The sequence below is a fragment of the Aegilops tauschii genome, chromosome 4 (assembly GCF_002575655.3).
Source record: "Aegilops tauschii subsp. strangulata cultivar AL8/78 chromosome 4, Aet v6.0, whole genome shotgun sequence".
In the NCBI taxonomy this organism is placed as follows: domain Eukaryota; kingdom Viridiplantae; phylum Streptophyta; class Magnoliopsida; order Poales; family Poaceae; genus Aegilops; species Aegilops tauschii.
Genome location: NC_053038.3, coordinates 162,632,076 through 162,655,164, shown reverse-complemented (window position 1 = coordinate 162,655,164; position 23,089 = coordinate 162,632,076). Strand labels below are relative to the sequence as shown.

At 46.2% G+C, this 23,089-nt stretch overlaps 1 protein-coding gene and 1 long non-coding RNA gene across 2 annotated transcripts in view; both read right to left on the bottom strand.

The window, feature by feature from the left end:
• Positions 1-755: 755 nt before the first annotated feature.
• LOC141021251 (uncharacterized) lies at positions 756-4,503 on the bottom strand. The gene is made up of 3 exons (XR_012181662.1): positions 3,995-4,503; positions 2,560-2,637; positions 756-1,045 (listed from the first exon to the last, which is right to left on the bottom strand). It is a non-coding gene; the product is annotated as an uncharacterized lncRNA (long non-coding RNA).
• A 3,663-nt stretch (positions 4,504-8,166) lies between these two features.
• LOC109742272 (O-fucosyltransferase 1) overlaps positions 8,167-23,089 on the bottom strand; it is a 35,768-nt gene continuing 20,845 nt past the window's right edge. The window contains exons 7-9 of the mRNA XM_020301362.4: positions 22,772-23,055; positions 21,521-21,650; positions 8,167-9,064 (exon numbers count right to left, since the gene is read on the bottom strand). Of these exons, the coding sequence (XP_020156951.1) occupies positions 8,432-9,064; positions 21,521-21,650; positions 22,772-23,055 (1,047 nt within the window). The 3' untranslated portion in view covers positions 8,167-8,431. The remainder of the gene's footprint in view (positions 9,065-21,520; positions 21,651-22,771; positions 23,056-23,089) is intronic.

Genomic DNA, 23,089 nt, shown 5'->3' with positions numbered 1-23,089 from the left:
GTGGTGGATTGTCGCCACCACGGCCACGATCAGCGGGTCTAACTATCCTGCTTAGATGCAAGATGGTGTAGTTTAGAAAGGGGCGGAGCAAGTGTATTGAGTCATTCATGATGTAATTTGAACATGAGCAAAGGCACGGTATGTACAAAACAGTAGTCATTAAGACATACATATACATATACAGAGCCATTTGCACGTTGTTAGTATGAGTTCGGACAAGAGAATCATCCTAGACATACTAGGCGTCACGTATGCATGCGAGGGAGGGATACAATAGCGGGACATAACAAAGGCTACATCAGCGTCGGCGAAAACCTCTGAAGCGAGGGATTAGCAAGTGACGACGCAGGGTGCCCTCGATAGGAGGATCTACGGTCAGTGAATATTATGAAGCAGAACTTGGCTCTCAATTCAAGAAAGGCATATTACCAAACTCCGGATGAATGTGATCATGAGAACCTAGGATAGAGTTAGCAAAATCATTTAACCCGAATAGAAGAGAGATTAGAGTCCCACAGTATAGACGAGGAATAAAAGATCCTAATACCACCCAATTGGCGACGTGGACCCATAAGCCACGCAGCCATGTTAGTAAACCCGTTTTTCAAAGACTAGACTCAACTTCGGCCAAGGAGTTGGAAAGGGGGATCCTACAGGCAGTCGGCTCTGATACCAACTTGTGACACCCCCGGTTCGACCGTACACTAATCATACACGCAAATGTGTACGATCAAGATCAGGGACTCACGGGAAGATATCACAACACAATTCTAGACACAAATTGAAATAATACAAGCTTCATATTACAAGCCAGGGGCCTCGAGGGCTCGAATACATAGCTCGATACACAAGAGTCAGCAGAAGCAACAATATCTGAGTACAGACATAAGTTAGACAAGACTGCCTTAAGAAGGCAAACACAAAAGCAACAACGATCGAAGAGGCAAGGCCTCCTGCCTGGGACCTCCTAACTACTCCTGGTCGTCGGCGGTCTCCACGTAGTAGCATCCGTCGGCGATGGCATCTGACTCCAGGGATCCACCAGCTGGTTGCATCAACCAGAAAGAAGGAAGAAGGGGAAAAGGGGGTAGCAAAGCAACCGTGAGTACTCATCCAAAGTACTCGCAAGCATCAGATCTAAACTAAGTATGCATTGGTATCAAATGGAAGGGTTGTGTATGTGGACTGAACTGCAGAATGCCAGAATAGAGGGGAAGGCCTAGCCTATCGAAGACTAGCATCTTCAAGCAGCTCCAAGCATCTTGCAGCATGTAGAAGAGTAAAGAATAGCAGTTTATAATTAACAAGCATGTTGTAGAATTAATGCCCAGAGATCCTTCCTCGACTCCCTGCGAGAAAGCAATCCCGGAGCCACATATCCATCACATATATCAAGTATCCATTTCTAGTTGTATAAGATCAGGATACAAGTCTGAACGTCCATTACCGTGGACACGGTATTCGAATATATATCTTCCCTGCAGGGGTGCACCACATTACCCAACACGCTCGATCACTCTGGCCGGACACACCTTTCTGGGGTCAATGCCCGGCCTCGGAAGATCAACACGTCGCAGCCCTACCTAGGCTCAGCAGAGAGGTCCCCGCCGGTCTACATCCTAAGCGCCCCGGGGTCTTGGGCCCATCGCCCGTTGCACTCCGGGTCGTTGCGCGCAGGGTGGATACCAGCACCGCCTCAGATCGCCAGCACGATCAGACAGTGCCGCCATGCTGAACTGGACGTCTGACAAAGCTTCGGCTGATACTGCGACGTCGAGGCCCATAACTATTCTCGCGTGGTGGTTAGTGCGTAAAGGCCAAAGGCCAATTCAGAACAAATACCCAAACCTGTTAGTGCATTAACAATTAAAGTAGTGACGGCAGTCGGGACAAGTCCGGAGCTATCACCCCTCCTGGGTGATACCGCTAAACAGCCAGCCGCCACCGTCACATCGCACGGGTGCTCTCCGGGCCCGCCCGGCTTTCACAATGGTCTCAAGTAAAGTCAAGGTAACTGTGTGTCCATGCATCAAGGGGAAAACCCAAGGAATCACCCCGATGGATTCCACTCAATGTAATCATCAAGGTGAACGTAAGAGGGACCACCCTCGAGGTTCACACTTGAGGTGTTGCACGACAGAGCCGTATCAGAAGTGATTAAGGAGGAAATCACCCTCGATGACCACGACCGAATAGCTACACTACAGAGATCTCATCAGGAGTGATGTATGAGGTTCCACCCTCGGCACTCGATGGTAACCCTGCAGAGTCGAGCAACAAAAGGGGTGTCATGTGATGTGAGGTGTCAGGCTCTGGTCGTCGATCACGTTGATCGGGTCGTCATGATGAAGCAGGGGCAACAAGGACAAGGTGGGGGTCACTGATGGATCACTAACCAACCTATAGTAAGCAGTTTAGGATAAGCAGGTAGGTAACAATAGCAGGTACAAAAGCAGGCTATGCATCAGAATAGGAGCAATCAAATACTGTAGCAAAATCTAATGCAAGCATGGGAGAATGGAATGGGCGATATCAGGATGATCAAAGGGGAGGGCTTGCCTGGAAGCTCCGCTGAAAGGGAAGAAGGGTCGTCGTGGACGTAGTCGATCACAGGGGCATCGGCAGCGGTCTCGGGGTCTGCCGGATAGAAGAGGGGGAATAAACAATAAATACAAAGCAAACAAGTGCAATACTATGCATGACAAGTAAAAAGCAGCGCTAGGGGTGTTCTAACGCAGTGCTACACGATACCGGCGAAGGGGGATAACATCCGGGAAAGTTTTCCTGAAGTTTGGCATTTTTGGACAGATGAAACGAATGGGGAAGGTTGCATGTTTGCTACGCTAAGGGCTTGTGATAGAAGAACGGAGGTCGTATTTCGATTCGTCTCGTCGTTCTGAGCAACTTTCATCTACAAAACGTTTTCATCCGAGTTACGGATTATTTTATATGATTTTCTATAGTTTTAATCAATTCTAAAAAATTTGGTTTTATATTAATTTGTTTTAATCCGAGTTGACCAAGTCAACTTTGACTAGTCAAAATGGCAGGGTGTGGCCCACATGTCATAGGTTGTACCTAAACAATAAAATAAAACTAATCTAATTGAAAGGGGCCCACATGTCATCTACACATATTCTAATCAAGTAATTTAATTAACCAAACTATTGCTAGACTAATCATGCTGGGCACTAGCATGTTGGACGAACATGGTAGGCACGCATGCACGGGAGTGCACAGCGGCCATGGCCTACGGCGGCAGCAGCAAGCAGTAGCCAAGAGCAACAGCGGTAGGGATTAAGAGCAGCAGCGACAGGGATTAGAAGCAGGGAGCAGCAGTAGTGGCGGCATAAGCAGCAGCAAAGCAGCAGGCGCGCGCAGCAAGCGATGAGGAGCAGCAGAACGCAACAGCAGTTCCTGCAGGAGGCACGCGGGCGCGGGCGCGCGCAGGGAGCGGCCGGCACGCAGGCTGGGCGCGGGGCAAGGCGCAGCTAGAGGAGCCCAGGGCGCGGCCACGGGCAGGGGGCGCGTCCAGAGAGGTCCGCGGGGCGCAGACAGCACATGGTGAGCGCAAGGTCGACGGCGGCGGCCTACGGCGTCTACGAGGATAGATCGAGGATGGGAAGGGGGAACCGGAGAAGAGGCTCATTGCGGGTCTGATGGCGCGCTCGAGGAGGCCGGTGAGGTCGCGGTGGTGTAGATCGACGACGACGACGTGTGGTGGCCGAAGCAGAGGAGACGAGGTTGATGGCGATGGCTACGCAGCTCCGCTCCTAGCTCCGATGCCCGGAACAGACGCGGACGAACGCGACAAACGTCCAGGACGTCCAGGACGTGCTCCCGCCCACCGGAGAGGTCGGTGGACGCGTCAACGACGGCGAGGAAGCGGTGACCGCGTGAGCTTGCGAGCTCAAAATCGACCCACAGGAGAGAGGGGGACGATGGGGATCCAGGGGGAATGGGAGAGGGCGAGCTAGGGTTTCAGGGATGCTACCTTATAGGCCGAGGGGGGCTCGTGGCGGCCATCCATGGCCATGGCGCCGTGGATGCGTGTCACGCCCTCCCTGTCTCCTCTCCCGTACAGAGGAGGGGATGAGGCGGAGGTGGGCTGGGCCTGTACTATGTATGATGGGCCAAAGTGCACAGTAGTTAGGTTCCTTCTTCATTTACTATTTTCTATTTTCTATTTTTGTTTTGTAAAAGATACTGCTTGTATCTATTTAAGCTATCAAAAGATTTTTTAAAATATGAAAATTGGCCATATAAATGCCCGGCAATATTTGGCACTGCCATAAAATGGTTGGGGTAATATTTTAAGTCATTTGATTTTCGAATAAATGCAAAGGAACTAAAGTGGATGTTTTAGTCACTCCTTTTGGGTGATAACTTTTGAATAAGCAAACAAGTGACCTAGTTTTTCTCCACCATAATTAACTATGGATTATTTGCCATCACATGAACTTTTTAGTTTTGACATTTGAAAACTTTAATTGTTTGACTTTATTTTAAATTTGAATTTAGAATTAGTTTGAATCAACGTGGGATCTAGCAACAGTAAAAATGATAACATGGCATCATTAGTGGGGATTACTGTACCTTGATTATCGGGCGTCACAACTGCATTCAAAAAATTATACACCGCCTATATATTGTATAATTTTTTTTCGTGCAGTATATATTGTCTAATGATCTAATATACAATATACGATGTTTCTTTATATAGATAATATACAATATGTATATTGTCAACATTATGGGCAGTGACTATAATTATATAATACAATACGTATATTGAAATACTTATACTATATTGAAAAAAGTCACAGTTAACATTATAGTATAAAGAAATACGTATATTGAAAAACTTATATTATATAATTTTTAAATTTATGATTAACATTTACTATGCGATATTTTTTGTAAGAATGTTCATCGTATATATGTTTGTTCGTGTTTCCCTATTTACAAAAAGTTCACCGTATATATGGTTGTTCGTGTTTCACTATTTATAAAAATGTTACACGATACTGAAAATGGTATATGATATTAAAAAAATGTTCATCGCATCATATAATTAAAAATATGTTCATTGCATCATATATTACAAAAGTGTATTCTATATATATATTCATCACCCAGGGTGCAGAATAAGTTATTCTTCACCCGAGGTAACCTTACGATCGCTTCATAAATAAATTACGTTTGGAATACAAATAGTTACATTCATATTGATTCACTACGTAAAATTTGATATAAAAAATAAAAAAGTAGATTATAAGACCAAAAATATCGCATTTTATGTATGTTTTACACTATGTTTTTACGTTCATAATTTTACGTAACATAAAATATTCTTTACGGCGAGTATATATTTTCTTACATTCTTTTTTTACGTATAAAATAAGACAAAATTTATGAAACCTAAAAATACGATGCATTGACCTCAGAATAGAGAGGGGGTGAAGAATAACTATTCCTCACCCAAGGTGACGAATAGCGCTATTTTAATATCAATGCACCGTAGTTTTACATTCCGTAAATTTTGACAACTATCAATGCACCGTAATAGCGCTATTTTAAAATAGCTCTATTCGTCACCCTGGGTGAGGAATAGAGAAACGGTGAAGAATAAACCTAAAATAGCGTTATTCGTCATCCTGGGTTATTCCTCACCCAGGGTGACGAATAGTCAATCCCTAAATATAAAATTAGGGTGAAAAATAGTTATTCCTCACCCAGGGTGACAGAATGTAAAATTACGGTGCTTTAATATTAAAATAGAGGAAGGGTGAAGAATAACTATTCCTCACCCAGAATAGAGAGAGGGTGAAGAATAACTATTCCTCACCCAGGGTGATGAATAGTCAATCCCTATATATCACGGTGCATTGATATTACGGTGCATTGATATTAAAATAGCGCTATTTTAGGTTTATTCTTCACCCTCTCTCTATTCCGTAAAAAGCACTATTCACCCTGGGTGAGGAATAGTTATTCTTCACCCTCCCTCTATTTTAATATTAATGCACAGTAATTTTTACATTCCGTAAATTTTAGCTTATTTCATATGTAAAAAGAGATTGTAAGAAAATATATGATCGCCGTAAAAATATATTTATGTTACATAAAATTACAAAGTAAAAACATAGTGTAAAATATAAATAAAATGCAATTTTCTGGTCTTATGACATATAATTTTGTTTTCTTATGTCAAATTGTACGTAGTGAATCAATATGAATGTAACTATTACTATTTCAAATGTAATTTATTTATGAAACGATAGTAAAATTACCTCAGGTGAAGAATAACGTATTTTGCACCATGGGTGATGAATAGCATTACTATATATAAAAATGAACATTTAAATATATATTGAATACTTTTAATATACAATGATCTTATTTAAATATAAGATGAACATTTAAATATACGATGAACTTTTTCCCTATTATAAAAAATGTTCATCATCTACATATATTTTCACTGCGTACGGCCCGAAGAATACCCAAAATCTGAGAAAAGATAAAAGAGACACGAAGAAAACGAGTACAGCAAAAAAAAAAAACAAGTGTGCCAAACTATAACAGAGGATACGCGAAGAATCTTGTGTTGCAGTGGCAGCGATGTCTAGCTGCGAACCTGAAGGCGCGGGTTCAAATCCAGGCACGCGCGGTTTCTTTTTTTTATTTAAATCCCGTGGCAGGACCCTCTTTTAGGCAAACAAGGGATGAATGCGTGATTAAATAAAAAGTAAGGGCCTTTTTGCAAAAAGCAGCACCTGACCGGCGGGCCCCAACGGTCAGATACACCGTCAATACACTATTATACGTGGTTTAGACTATTTTGTAACAGACTGCCTCAAATATGGTACTGGCATGTAAAAATTATGAAAAGTTGTACCAATCTGCACGCACTATCCTAATTGTGGTACCTTCTTGCAATTAACTCATTGAAAACATACCTTCGATAAATTATGCGTAAATAGCATGGTAATATACAAACCACAGGCATGTTAACTCACGCACAAACATCGCGGTAACTTTGTCATGGAAAAATAGTTGTTGAAAATGTACCACGATAACTTATGTGTAAATAGCATGATAATAGACACACATCAGACCTGATAACTTACTTAGCCCAGCCCTGCTAACTATTTGCATGAAAAAAAGTCGTCAGAACATGTCAGTATGAGATTTAGTTTCGAAGGTCTCATCGCAATGGATTTTATATGTGAAAACAATTTTTCTATTGGACCAACGATTTTGAGCTATAAAATATTTTGAAGTCTCGAACACGGAGGACTAGGATGACATTAAACATTTTCTCTCTAATGCATGCACGCATGTGCTTGTGAAGAGAAGGTTGGAGGAACTTTTTTTGTGCCCCGGTAATTTCTGTGTAAACAACATGATAACTTGTGCACCATATGCATGATGGTAATTTTTTATTAAAAAAAGTCATCAGAATGTATCAACATGGGATCTAGTTTCGAAGATCTCAGTCGCCACGACTCTTTTATGAGAAAACAGTTTTTTAATCAAAGCAACGATTTGAGTTACAAAACATTTAAAAATTTTGAATTCGATGAAATCTCTGCTGACATCAACAATTTTGTCTTACATGCATGTATGCAACCATTAGGGGAAAATAATACTGTATGAGTTTGGTTTAGGAAAAAAAAAAGGAGCACCGCGTACACCTAATAGATATACTACTTGATCAAGTCGTTCGGATGTGTAGCTACCTTCCGACTGTTCAAAAGTTAGCACAGTCCATCTCTAAATACCAAATATTCTCTAACACTCCCATTATGCGGCGCTTGCTGAAACTTGAAAATTGCACTTAACAGATAGCAAGTGAAAGAGACATCTGCAAATGCCCTCGCCGTACCAACTTTGAAGACCACAATGGCGTGCCGCTAGAAACAGCTCAAGAAACCTATGGTTGAGGCATCACCTAACGAGACCTAGTGACTAATGAAACCGATGGTTGGGGCATCATCCCACGAAACGTAGCTTGCAATCTTTCACCACTGGCCAGAGGGTTGGCGGTGTGCTTTCATTCGTAATGTAAAGTTGGGTTCTTGTTCCATCATGTGTCTCCAACAAAACACCAAGCTAGTAATCATCACAGAAACGAGAAACGGGGAGCCAACAAAAGAACACTTTGGTGCACCCGCTCCAGTGAGCACTATATTTTCAATAGTGCCAAAATGGTATTCTGAAGTTCCAAAAAAACTAGATGCACATATGGATGTACACTACATGTGTAATTTTTTGTGATTTTTTTGTGATGAAATACTACCTCCATCCCAGTTTATTAGGCCCGACCGTACCCTCGATAGTCAATCCATTCGAAAAAGCAATAATCTGCTACGGGCATAAATGATCCAGTCTCGTCCTCTAAGACAATAACAGTTTGGTTCCTCAGTTAAATCACAGTCTCTTCGGTTTGGCTGATTGAAACAGTCTGACTAGTGGCTTTCACTTCTATACTTTCTTCATTCTCTTCACTCCGAAATTGATTCTCCAGAACCTCGTATATATTGTCTGGTGGGCATTTGTCTGCATGATTCCTAGGGTTCTCCTGGCAAAAGCACTCTGGCCATGAGTTTGTATAGAAAGGTTCCGGATGAATGCGCTTGTGGGGGCCACCAACATATGTCTTCATCATGACCTGCCTCACTCGCTCCTCAAAACCAGCTGTCGAGCCTACTTCCCTGTCCATGAATATCGGAGCAAGGGCCTTCCTATTTGGTGTGATGGTGGTACGGAAACCATAGTATAGGCGGTGACCAATGAGGTTGTTTGCAAAGTTGCTTGGACCGTCATATGTGGGCATAAAAATGTCTGATAGGAGACAGACCATGTAATCAACTGCAGAACCTGCCAGCCCACGGGTATTTTCTTCCAGCTTTCCAGGTCCAACGGAGCTATGGTTTTCTAGGCGCGGAAACATAGCCTTGAAGGGCCTCATGAAGCGTTTCCCACCAAAGAGCTCTCCAGAAGCAAGGTAAATGTGTGTTGTATTATCAAAGCCCAGTGCACGAAGGATAAGACCTACCTGCACAACAACATTAATGTTTATTTGAATTAGCCATGTGAAGTTTTCTTCAACCAAGAAGTTCAGCTATGAAATGTACATATTTTAATGTCTGTGAACAATTTTGAAATGTTTACCAAGCATATACTGTTTTCCTGCATATGCTTCAAACTTTGATTCCTACTCCCTCCGTCCCAAAATAAGTGTCTCAACTTTGTACTAACTTGTACAAAATTGTACTAAGCTTTAGACACTTATTTTGGGACAGAGTATAATTAATCTTAGTCCATCAAGATGTCCCATTTACAACATGATAGTATATGGCATCAAAAATGCATCGCAGCTCTCGGGTGCCACACCCCCCTATATGAATATAGCATTAAAAAAAATCAGAAAATTTCAAAAAAAATCTGAAATTTTGGGATATCAAACCTGGGTGCCCATTGTACACCAGTATTCAGTTTCTTGGGGAATGGGTGGCCGTTGTATCCGTGGCGAGGAAAATACGGTCCATCCAAATTTCTTTTTCCTATACATAGGAATTTTGTAACTTTTTTACCTAGATTACCACGGGCATCCATTCCCCACCAAACTGAACACGGGTGTACAGTGGGGACCCAGATTTGATATTCCAAGATAGACTAGAACAGTCAAACAGTGGTGTAGATCAGAGTATATGGATCTTGCTTTCAGAGGAAGGATAAACTCCACGAAGATTAAGGTGGAGGTACAGAATAGCAGTTGTGCACCAAGCTTTCTGTCAAGCCAGCTATATATTAGACTAAAAAATGGTCCACTTTTCAACCCTGAACCCTAAAACCATAGGAGTGGCAACCTCAAAGTATCAAAACCGTCTACTTCGCATTCTCGGGTAGCTATACAAGTGATTTTGGCTGACATGGATAGTGCATGCCTGTCATGTCATGTCATCAAACAAACCACTTCATGCTGACGGAACGGGTAAGGTTTGTGTTACCACAGTAAGCTCTCACCTTCACCCGTGCCATATTTCACCATCTATCTATATCTTTCCCTGTTTGATGATGTGGCAAACAAATGGCATCAACAGTCTGACATCAGCCAAGTCTTGATATCACAACAGTGGGTTTCGAAGAGAAATACTTGGGCCCTCCGGTACATCAAGGACAAGTTTAGCAAAAGATGTTTGGATTGGAGTGAGAAGTACCTCTCTGATGGTGCTAAGGAAGTTCTTATCAATCCATGGTGTAAACAATCCCAACTTATGCAACAGTATTTTCAAGTTTTCGGCAGGGCTGTGTGATCGCAAATTACCCGGAAATTCTGGTGGGTTGAGGAGACAGATAAAAGGAAGGTACATTAGATGGCTTGGGACAAAATTGTTTGACCAAAACTTGAAGGTGGCATGGGCTTTAGGGACCTGAGACTGTTTAATCAAGCACTTCTTGCGAGACAAGCCTGACGCCTTATTGCATACCCTGAAAGTTTGTGTGCTCAGCTACTCAAAGCGAACTGTTACCCTTCAGGCGATCTTGTTGATTCTTCTTTTAGTCAGAATGCTTCGGCTTGTTGGCAAGGGATCGTTCACGATTTGGAGCTGCTAAAGCAAGGTGTCATTTAGCATGTGCACACAGGAGAGAAGATCCGTATATGGAGAGATAACTGGATTCGGAGGAACTCGAATGCACCGATACTTCAGGCAACTAGCGAATCGGTATCGGATACCGTATCCGATACCGATACTCCTCTGATACGCCCCTGATACGTATGCAAGGAGTATCCATGAATAAACGATTTAAAACAATTCAGATACTTGAAGGATACTTTTTCAGTTCATTTTGGATACGGCCCAGCCCATTTAAGAGACCACTGAGCCCAGTTAAGAGGCAGACAGCAACCCTAGTACCCCAGTGCTCCCTTCCTTTCCCTCCCAGTTTTCGTTCCTCTCTCCCGAGCTCACACCAGGCGGCGGCTGGTGGCTGCGTACCTAGCAGCTACTCACCCAGGGCCGGCGACGAGCTGCTACTCCTCACTAACGCCTCCTGTCACGCAGCAAACAAGCATGTACACTTCTCTTCTCCTTTTCTCCTGCCCAGCCAAGCTCATCCCCTCTTCTTTCTCCTCTGATATGTGAAGATCTCATTTTTCTCATCAGATGGCTCCTCCTGCTGAACCTCCTACTGTACCTACAAATCTAAGCGCACCATTGTGGAGCCATGTTCAAATCATAGAGAAATCACCTGGAGGGGGGCAACACTAAATGGAAATGCGACTACTGTGGTCATGAAGCTTTGAGTAGCTACTCTAGAGTTTCTGCTCATTTGCTAAAGAAGACAGGGAACCATGGAATCCATGCATGTAAAAACGTCACAGTTGGCATTCTGAATCCTTTTTTTTTTGAAAAATAAATAAATAGTAAAACGTATCCGTATTGGCACTTTTTCAAAATGACGAATTTACGTATCCGTATTGGTCCGATACTGATACCCGTATCCGTATCGGTGCATTCGAGGGAGGAACCTAAAGGTCTCTAGTCTGAGGGGCCGCTCCAGACTGTCTGAGTTAAAAGACCTTATACATGTAGCCGATAGTGGCAATGAACACAGCGAGCGAGAGAGAGTTGTGTGCTGTGAACTTGCAGCTTTTCTGTCATCGTTCTTCTGCTTTTATTCAACCGAAAACGATCGTGGCTTGTGCCCACGATGCCCTACACGAGCCATGCCATCCCACATCCCAGGCGATCGGTTTACAAGTGCATGTCGTGCAAAGACTAATTTAGCTGAAAACTAGCTACGGCTAAAACTAACAAGCTGAAGAAATAACAAGATTAGCCAACAAACTCCCCCTAATCTACTTATTCAGCACTCTGACAATGCCGATGCGGTCGCACAGCTCCTGAAAATGGGCACGTCTGAGAGCCTTCATCAGAACGTCGGCGAGCTGATCGCCAGTGCGCACATACTGAATGTCAATGTTGCCTGTCATCGACGCACTGGAAAAGGAAATGGTAGCGGAGCTTGATATGTTTGCTCCTGTCGTGGAAGACATTATTCTTGCTCAGCTCACTGGCTGACTTGTTGTCGATGCAGAGCTCGACGGTGTTAGAGTTACAATATAAGTCATGTACCCCTTTGTATTTATCCCGTTGTATAAGGGGTTTCCTGCATATGTTCCACACCTGTACATGTATATATATCGGCCTATGGCCTCATGGGAATACAAGTTGCATATTCCTAACATGGTATTAGAGCCTAGGTTTTTTTTTCCGCACTAGCAACTGGTGCTCTCCCGATCAAATCTCTCGCAACGCCGCCGCAGTTGTCTTCTTCCCCGGCCGTGTTCCTGCTTCTCTCCCACCTGCCCGCCTCATCTTCCCAGCCGCAGGAGCTCTTCCCGCTCGTGAACTACCTGCTGCAGATCGATCGGCGGGTTGAGGCTGCCCCGGTCAACACCGTTGGTTTTTCGCCGCCTCTCACCCGATCCGGCCGCCATCGCTGGTCTTCGCTGGATCTGGCCGACCCTTGCTGGTCTTCGCCGTCCCTCGCCGGATCCGGCCGCCCCTTGCTGGCCTTCGCCGTCCCTCGCCAGATCCCGCCATCTCCGGCTGGATTCGTTACCCGCGCGTTGGCTGCGGCCGTCTGCATCGGGAGGTCTTGTTCCGCGAGCGCTAACTGCTACCACTGCATCGGGACCCTCTGTGTTGCCTGATCCGATCAGGCTCGGGTCCTTTGACCTGGCCGTTGTGTGTGGATTTTCCACTGATTCGGCTGATTACTAAAAAAAAAAAAAAAAACATGGTGTCTCTCGCCTGCTCTGAGGTGATTCCTGACGGTGTTTTCAGTGTTTGCTATACTGACCCCGTCTCGCACATGTGCCTTTCTTCAGTGCTTGGTGCTCGTCCGTCTGTGCTATCGTCCCCTGTGGCGACTCTCGCACGTGGTGATTGTCGCTCTACATCGACTCCTCCTGCGACTTTCATCGGTGATTATCGTTCTACACCGGCTCCTCTCACGGCCCCCATCGGATGTGTTGATGCATATGACTCTATTGACCCGCGTCTTCCTTTGGCGCTTGGGGCTTGTCTGCATGTGCCCTCGTCTCCTTCACCGGCCTCTACGGATGATGTTGGTTATGCTATGTCGCCTCCTCTGGCGGCTTCCACAGGTGGTGGTGGGCCTGGTGGCCGCTCCTCTCCCAGTGCTACTGCGTCGTCTACTTCAGCTATGTACTTCACCGAGCAGGAGATTGTGGGACTTCGTGGTCTGCTGACCGCCTCCGGCTCTTCATTGCCGGGTGCATCTACGTCGACCTCTTCAGTTGAGCTCCTGACTGAGCAGGAGATTACGCGCCTTCGGTGCTTGCTCGTTGCATGCTCTGGTTCTTCACCGATGGGTTCTGCTGGTTCTGCTACTGACTCCTCTGGCATTGTGAGACCACCTTCAATACAGTCAGGTACATCTCCATGGATTCTTGATACTGGAGCATCTTTTCATATGACTCATGATTCATCCACCTTGTCTTCTATTCGTGCTCTTGATTCTCCTATTCATGTTCTTACTGCTGATGGTACCTCCCTCCCGGTTAATGGTCGAGGCATTCTTAGCACCTCATCTTTTCATGTTCCTAATGTTGCTCATGTTCCTCGACTTACCATGCAGCTCCTTTCTGGTGGTCAGATTGTTGACTCCGGTTGTCGGGTGATTCTAGACTTTGACTCTTGTTCTGTTCTGGACCATCACACTGGTGCTCTCCTTGGTGCTGGCCCCCGACACCGTGACTCTCAGGGTCTCTGGGAGCTTGACTGGCTTCACCTTCCCTCCGCTGCCACCGCCGCCAGTCTTTCCCCCTCTATTGCCTTGTCTACCAGCTCTTTTCAGCAGTGGCATCATCGCCTTGGTCACTTGTGTGGCTCTCGTCTCTCATCCTTAGTTCGACGCGGTCTTCTTGGATTTGTCTCCGGCGGTGTGTCTTTAGACTGTCAGGGTTGTCGGCTTGGTAAACAGGTTCAGTTACCTTATCCTCATAGTGACACTATGTCTCAGCGTCCTTTTGACCTTGTTCACTCCGATGTCTGGGGTCCAGCTCCTTTTGCCTCGAAAGGAGGTCATCGCTACTATATTATTTTTATAGATGATTTCTCTCGATACACCTGGATATATTTTATGTCTTCTCGTAGTGAGGTGTTATCTATCTATAAGCGTTTTGCTGCCATGGTTCACACTCAGTTCTCTACTCCTATTCGTGTTTTCCGTGCTGACTCTGCTGGAGAGTATATCTCCAAGATGTTGCGTGGAGTCCTTGCTGAGCAGGGTACTCTTGCCCAGTTCTCTTGTCCTGGTGCTCATGCTCAGAATGGCGTGTCTGAGCGCAAGCATCGTCACCTTCTTGAGACGGCTCGTGCGATGATGATCGCTGCCTCTCTTCCCCCTCATTTTTGGGCCGAGGCTATCTCCACTTCCGCCTATCTCATCAACCTTCAGCCGTCCGCTGCTTTGCAGGGTGGTGTTCCTTTTGAGCGTCTTTTTGATCGTTCTCCCGATTATTCGATGCTTCGCCTGTTTGGTTGTGTTTGCTATGTTCTTCTTGCCCCTCGCGAACCCACCAAACTGACCGCTCAGTCTGTTGAGTGTGTCTTCTTAGGCTACAGTGATGAACATAAGGGCTATCGTTGTTGGGATCCTATCGGTCGTCGGATGCGTATCTCTCGAGACGTGACTTTTGATGAGTCTCGTCCTTTCTACCCACGCCCATCTTCCTCGATATTTTCCGTGGAAGATATCTCTTTCCTCACTTTTCCTGACTCACCTATCACCCCCGTCGCGCCTGTGCCTATTCGTTCCACTCCCTCTGCTTCTCCACCCCTCGTCGATTTACAGCCACCATCTTCCCCGGTCTCCTCACCTAGCATGTCACCGGATTCTACACCTTCATCTCCGGTGACTTCTTCGTCGCCACCCCCCGATTCTACCTTGGCGATTCCTCCTATTGTTCCCTCTTTTCCTCAGCATTACACTCGTCGTTCACGACCTGTGGATGTTTCCTTGGATGAGTCGTCCTCTTCCTCTCAGCCTACTTATGGCTTGCGTTCTCGTCCTCGTCCGCCTGTTGATCGCTTTGGATTTCCCACCGCTGGTGCTGCTGTTCTTGAGCCGACTTCTTACCGTCAGGCTGTTGTTCATCCTGAATGGCAGTTTGCGATGGCAGAGGAGATTGCTGCTCTTGAACGCACTGGTACCTGGGATCTTGTTTCTCTTCCTCCCGGAGTCCGTCCCATCACTTGTAAGTGGGTCTACAAGGTTAAGACTCGCTCCGATGGTTCTCTTGAGCGTCACAAAGCTCGTCTTGTGGCTCGTGGTTTTCAGCAGGAGCATGGTCGTGATTATGACGAGACTTTTGCTCCTGTGGCCCATATGACCACTATTCGTACACTTCTTGCTGTTGCCTCTGCACGCCACTGGTCTATATCTCAGCTTGATGTTAAGAATGCCTTTCTTAATGGTGAGCTGCGTGAGGAGGTGTACATGCAGCCACCCCCTGGGTATTCTGTTCCTGATGGCATGGTATGTCGTCTTCGTCGCTCTCTCTATGGCCTTAAGCAAGCCCCTCGCGCCTGGTTTGAGCGTTTTGCCTCTGTGGTCACTACTGCTGGTTTTTCAGCAAGTGCTCATGATCCAGCCTTGTTTATTCACCTTTCTCCTCGTGGTCGGACTCTTCTTCTCTATGTTGATGACATGGTCATCACTGGGGATGACCCCGAGTATATTGCCTTTGTAAAGGCCCGTCTTAATGAGCAGTTTCTTATGTCTGATCTTGGACCTCTTCGCTACTTTCTTGGGATTGAAGTCTCTTCTACCTCTGATGGCTTTTTTATATCCCAGGAAAAGTATATCCAGGATCTTCTTGCTCGTGCTGCTCTTACTGACGAGCGCATTGTTGAGACTCCTATGGAGCTCAATGTTCACCTCCGTGCTACTGATGGTGATCCTCTCCCTGACCCGACGCGTTATCGTCATCTTGTTGGCAGTCTTGTCTATCTAGCTGTCACTCGTCCGGACATCTCTTATCCGGTTCATATTCTGAGTCAGTTTGTCTCTGCTCCCACATCGGTTCACTATAGTCATCTCCTTCGTGTTCTCCGATATCTTAGGGGCACGATCTCTCACCGTCTATTCTTTCCTAGCTCCAGTTCTTTACAGCTTCAGGCCTATTCGGATGCTACGTGGGCTAGTGATCCTTCTGATCGCCGTTCACTTTCTGCTTACTGTGTTTTTCTTGGTGGTTCTCTCATTGCCTGGAAGACGAAGAAACAGATTGCAGTTTCCCGTTCGAGTGCTGAGGCTGAGTTGCGAGCCAGGGCTCTTTTGACGGCAGAGGTGACTTGGTTACGGTGGTTACTTCAGGATTTTGGTGTTTCTGTCACTACACCGACTCTGCTCTTATCTGACAGTACAGGTGCTATTAGCATTGCGCGCGATCCTGTGAAGCATGAGCTCACCAAGCATATTGGTGTTGATGCTTTCTATGTGCGCGCTGCTGTGCAGGATCAGGTTATTGCTCTTCAGTATGTGCCTTCCGAGTTACAGTTGGCAGATTTCCTGACGAAGGCCCAGACTAGAGCACAACATGGCTTTTATCTCTCCAAACTCAGTGTTGTTCATCCACCATGAGTTTGAGAGGGGGTGTTAGAGTTATAATATAAGTCATGTACCCCTTTGTATTTATCCCGTTGTATAAGGGGTTTCCTGCATATGTTCCACACATGTACATGTATATATATCGGCCTATGGCCTCATGGGAATACAAGTTGCATATTCCTAACAGACGGCACCGTCCTGGCGCCCGAGCAGCTCACCTATCAGATACCCTGGCATGCCACGCCCACCATGGCAACATACTCCACCTCTCTACCTCACAAGACGAGAGCACCACTATGTTGTGATTTGCCAATTTCAAGGACACGGGGCACCTTCCGAGGATGAAGATGGTGCCGCTTGTGCTCTTCCGATTGTCGACGTCGCCCGCCAGATCTCCCACTTGAAGCCATTGATCTCCGCCGGTGACGATCAAGTCGTCGACGTACACTCCAACGAGAAGGCGCTCGCCTACAGCGCTGCGCATGTACACCGCATGCTCTGATGGGCACTTGTCAAAGCCGAACGCAGCGAGGCTGCTGTCAAGCTCCACGTTCCAGGCGTGTGGTGGCTGACAAAGACTGTTGAGGGCTTTGTGCAGGCTAAGCACCTTGCTCTCGGCACCATCGCACACGAATCCAGGAGGCTGCACCACGTACACCTCATCAAGGTCACTCTTGAGGAACCCGACTTGACGTCATGGTGCTGCACATCCCAGGCCTCCTAGGCAGCGACAGCGAGCAGCACGCGCACAGAGTCGAGGCGAGCTACTGGTGCAAACACCTTGAAGTCGATGTCGGCGCGCTGCACGCAGCCCTTTGCGACGAGCCGAGCCTTGTGCTTGATCATCTCGCCGACGGTGTTCTTTTTCTCCTTGAACACCCACTTCAGACCAATGGGTCGCTGACCTGCGGGAAGATCAGAGAGGGACCAAGTCCTATTAGATTCAATGGGCGCCATCTCGTCCATCACCGTGGCCCGCCAAGCAACATAGGGCTCCGCGTCGGGAAAATTCGCCAGCTCGCCCTCCGACATCAAAAGGCAGCGCTCCGCCTCTCCCGGGTTAGTCGCACCCTGATCAAGCAGATCGATGACGCGGCGACACCAGTGCACGGCGTCGGGGTCGTTGGCATCATTGAGCATCTATAGTGGCGCGAACTCCACTTCCTGCATGCCGGCAAGCTCTAGGGTGTTGGCTGCCATGGCAGCGTTCCTAGGTGTTGAGGAAGGACCGCTGGGGTGGCTGCCATGGCAGGGTTTTCGCCCGCTGCCGCAGATGGTCCTGGTGCTGCCATGGCCGCATTTCCGCCTGACGCTGCCGTCGCCCCTACATGCACGATGAGGTCGATGGTAAAGGTGCCACCAAGGTGGTCCGCCTCCTAACCCCAGCTCCAGCTCACATCCTCGTCGAAAACCACGCCACAAAAGACGTGTAGACAGTGGCTGGTGGGGTGGTACACCCGATAAGCTTTGGACCCCGGCTCATACCCGATGAACACCATGGGCATTCTTCGGTTGTCCAGCTTCTTGAGATTTGGCCGCACCATCTTGACATGCGCGACGCAGCCAAAGACGCACAGGTGTTCGACCTCAGGCTTCTTGTCGTGCCAGGCCTCGTAGAGCGTTATCGCCTCGACGCTCCGAGTGTGCGCATGGTTGAAGATGTACATGGTGGTCATTGTCTTCCTCTAGTAGTCCGGCATGCCGTTCGCCTTCATCATGTTGCACGCCATCCCGACCATTGTTTGGTTCCGCATTCAACAATGTCGTTCTACTGCGGCAAGTACGGCGTTGGTTCCTCTTAGAATAATCTGAGGCGTGTAGAATCTACCGAGGACCCAAGCAATCACACAAGACACAATACCGAGATTTGTTAACAAGGTTCACCGAACATCGGCTACATTCCTAGGGCCTGACTATGAGCGCTCCTCCCCATGATACCGCTACAATACCGCACACCGGCAACCCAGGCTATCCCCACATTATATAAGAGGCCTAGAATAAGCCCTACTCGAACACGTCGCCGTACCTTATCTACACACGGTTTGAATCCAAGTCCAACTGTAACCTACCTTGTACAAGTATTTGACACAATTCCAGCAAAATCCACCGTGGCAAATGTTCTCCGCCATCTTGGATTCTTCCATGCGTCGAACCTCCATGTACATTTGATTTAACATTATACCATGTCTCTCCTGGGTAGCTAGCCCACACCACCTCAACCACCACTACAGAGAACCACCGATGATCACCAACAAATTTTGAGTACCACATTTTCATCAGACCACTGGGCCCTAGTCCGAACCACGTATCTCGCTTTACCCGCTAAAATAGGCTTCGATTCTCGATATCCTTACACCGTAGCCCCTCCATCATCACCAAATGAAGTCTTCCATCACTCCAGCTCCACCTTCAGCATGACTCCATGTAGCTGGCCGTGCTACCCCGTGCCCCGTCGACTTTAAGTTCCCATCTGTACGCTGTCTTCAATCAACCCTGTGTCATAGCCATAGTCTTGTCGAAGCAGCACAAGCCCTCAGGTCCGCACCACGTGTTTCCACACCCCATAAGTCGGTCACTATCAGCATCACGCTCATATGTCATCGTCGCTGAAATCACCGCCGTTTTCTATACTGACCGACTCACGTCGATCCATCAGACTGTATAATCCAACCCAGCTGAACTTAACCGACTGGCGACTGCAACCGTGCTCCACCCTACGTCATGTCAACCATGCTCCCGGTCAAGTCTCCTGGAAGCCGCACAAGCCCTCTGTGTATGCATGATCAAGGGCAGAGCTACGGCTGGGCCAAACCAGGCCATGGCCCACCCAGCCCAGCAGGAATTCAATGAAGACTGGTACTGTATCTGGGCCCTGAAAGCGAAATTTCAATGGTATTTCCTAACCAGACCTGTTTTGGCCCGCCCAGAGAAGTGGCTGAAGCTCCGCCACTGTGCATGATCCTGCATTCCTGCCACAACGCGCTCCAGACTCCTCTGAGCCTTATACACACGATTCGCCATCCTCGGTTCCCGTTTGACTGCTAGCCGAACAACACCACTGCTGCCATGCCGCCATCTCCTTGGCGTACGAAGCAAAAAAACAGTAGTCCAAGCAATTCCATTACTATATCAGCTCCACACCTGTAGCACCCCGTGACTTCCTGACTAATTTTCTTGTTCTCTTTTTTTCCACGCTCGAGATAAACATGCTAGCAGCCAGCGAACCCCATGTTCCAACGCGCTGCAACACCTTCCAGAACCGATTTTTATTTCTTAACCAAATCTCATACTGGGCAGCTTGCCGTGGCAGCACCACTCCCCACCTAGGTTTTGACCTTCATAGCAGCTCTCTACCTAGGCTTCCGTCAACAGCTGCTTCCGCCATCCCACAGCGCACCAGCCAGCCCCTCTTGAGGCCAACCCGCCTCACTCAAGCCTCCAGTAGCTGTACGCTAGGTCTTCTACTGCTACCCACGCGCATGCGCACGTGCACGTGCCCCTGCCACATGCCACGTAAAATCGTCCGCAGCCACCACTGAGTTCTGCCAATCGAATCAATCTCGCCGAGATCACCCACGATGAGGGCCTCTGCTGCTGCATGTCTTCGCATTCCAATTGCTTCATCGTGCCCATACCTTGATAGCCACATCGCGTGCAGTCTCAAACTCATCGCCTCTGAACCCGATCTGATCTTCGCTCCTGCTGCCATGTGAATCATACGAAATTGGCACTCTTCCTCTAGATCAACAATCCGTGACCTCCTTGAACCTTCCTCATGATACCACTTGTTAGAATAATCGAAGGCGTGTAGTCGATCTACCGAGGACCAAGCAATCGCACGAGGCACGGCCGATTTGTTAATGATGTTCACCGAACATCGGCTACATCCCTAGGGTCTGACTATGAAAACTCCTCCCACGGCTACAAGACCACACACCGGCCACCCGGGCGCCGTCACATGCCGCCGGCTCCCCCTGCATGCCTGTGCTAGTATGTTGGCATAGATTATATATGTGTCTACCACGACATTATATAAGAGGCCTAGGATACAAGTGTCCTACTAGAACATGTCTCTGTACCCTATGTACACAGAGCTTGAATCCAAGTCTAACTGTAACCTGCCTTGTACAATTATTCGACACAATTCCAACAGTTCCTCCTGTCTATAACAGGACTGCCCATGAGCTTGCTCAATATGGGTGTAGTGTGTCGTGTGGGGGTGTTCTGCAAGGCTCTGTCCCAACCTGCGTCTCCACGGCAGTGTTGCACGATTTTATACCAAATTATTTCTTCCTAAGTAATACACCTTTTCAAAACAAAACAAAAAACTAATCGTAAAACCACCTAAGGTTGTACAGAGGACAATTTATACAGTTCAAGTTTCCAACTCAGAATGTAGTTGAGGGCTGAAAGCTGAAGTGGACTTTTAAAAAAGAACATTCAACGTTCAAAATAATAATTAGCGAAGTAAACAAACTGCAATATTTGGTTGTAGCCAGAAAGTGGCACTCTGGCAGGTAAGGTATGTGCACTAAATAGCAATAATATTTGGTTGTAGCTTTGGATATACTAGACGGGTAGTATCGAAATCACTAAATTTACTCATAGTTCTGGATAGACTTCTGGTCCAGAACAATCGTTATGCCATGAAGGATAAAATTTACTCAGTTGGCCTTCAATTTGGTATTCCAGTTTACAAGTACTCCCTCCGTTCCAAAATAAGTGTCGCGGTTTTAGTTCAAATTTGAACTAAAAGCACAACACTAATTTTGGAATGGAGGGAGTAACTCCTAATTTCAGAACATAGTTGAATAAGTACCACTACAGAAATATCCAGAGCAATGTATCTAAAAAGATTCATTACCTCTTCTGGAGTTAAAGGGCACTTTCCAATGAGCCGTCTTTCCCTATAGACAAGTTCTTTTTCTGCAAAATTTTCCTTGCGGTACTTGATCAGAATTTTCTGTTCCTGAGGTGTAAATATATCAATGCACCTGCATTTTTCATGTAGAAAATAAGCCATGGCCAGCAATGTAAAACTAAGATATGCAAAATAACCACTGCATTTATCAAATCTTTGTTATCAGCGATGTAGCATCAAGGTTTTGGATTCCAAATGCTAAAAAATCTCATGGGGCACCGAGATTTCTGGTTACCGCGGTAACCAGAAAAAACAGGCCGTTACCGGAGGCCTTTTTTAATGAATTTTGGATCCAAACAAAATTCATTCAAAATTTATTGAGTTTGAAATTCGGGATTTTTCACCCGGTAAGGCGATTTCTCATGGGGTACCAAGATTCACGGTAACCGGTTTTTTCTCCCGGTAACCACATCCCTGTGTAGCATAGCTTGTCTCTAGTAAAAAAACAAGCTGATCATCTGTAGAACTATAAAAATGCAATATAAATGTATCCCAAAGTTCTAGTACAAGAGAGCACAAATGACCATGATACAGAATATCAATGGTGTGAGTTTATCATTTCCCATCTTACTTCTAAAGGTTTTGAGTTGGTGGCAGATTCACCCACCCTTCTCTACTCTCACATGTGGGATCTTTTTGCCAAAAAAAGGCAGAAATAAACAATTGAGGCAGCAGCGGAGTCAAACTTGGCACCTTATCAAGAGGGTTCTAGCTTCTTACCATCTAATCCATACACAAAGGGTATAACAAAGAAATCAAACGGTATTTATTGAACTAGCCCACAATCGAAGTGCTGTGTTTTTATTTTATTTTGAGAGGATTGTTATACAACCCAAATCAGGATGAAGCCTAAGTTAGATGGTATAACCTATTTAACTGTTTTTAAGATTTGCGAGCACATTGATTTATTATGAGTCCAGTGCAAGCCACAGGTACTTTGCTAGTTTGGTTAATGACATCATTTCAAAAATTTGATGAAAAGTTGAGTAATGTTATGATATCTAAGGCTCTACAATGCTCTTGTTAGCTTTTCTGTAGCCTACAATGAACTGCAATAAAGAATACATGGATGCGTTTCTCCATTTCTGGATGCATAGCAAAGCATATATGATGACAAGTGAATAACAAACTGACTATTATAAATGTGAATGACTGAATTGTGTAATCACACAGTGTGGTTAGTCAATGTTCTACCCAGCAAAAGCAAGCATATCCATCTCAAACCGAAGATGAATCGACATGAAATGGCCTTCTGAGCGGAGCTTATTCACTATCTCACTGCTTGTTTTCATGATGTTTGGCTTGAATCGTAATGCATGATAATTCACCCGGCATCGAAGTCTCTGGATCTCTGGATCATTTATATCTTCTGCCAAGCGATGTGAAAATGGAGTTAAATAGATAGCCCCATAACTCTTCATCTTCTCTAAAGCAACTGTCGTGTACCAAGTTACCGGTGCATCTCGAGGTGGCCGGATCTGTTAGCAACACATATTAGTCTCTGGAGTTATT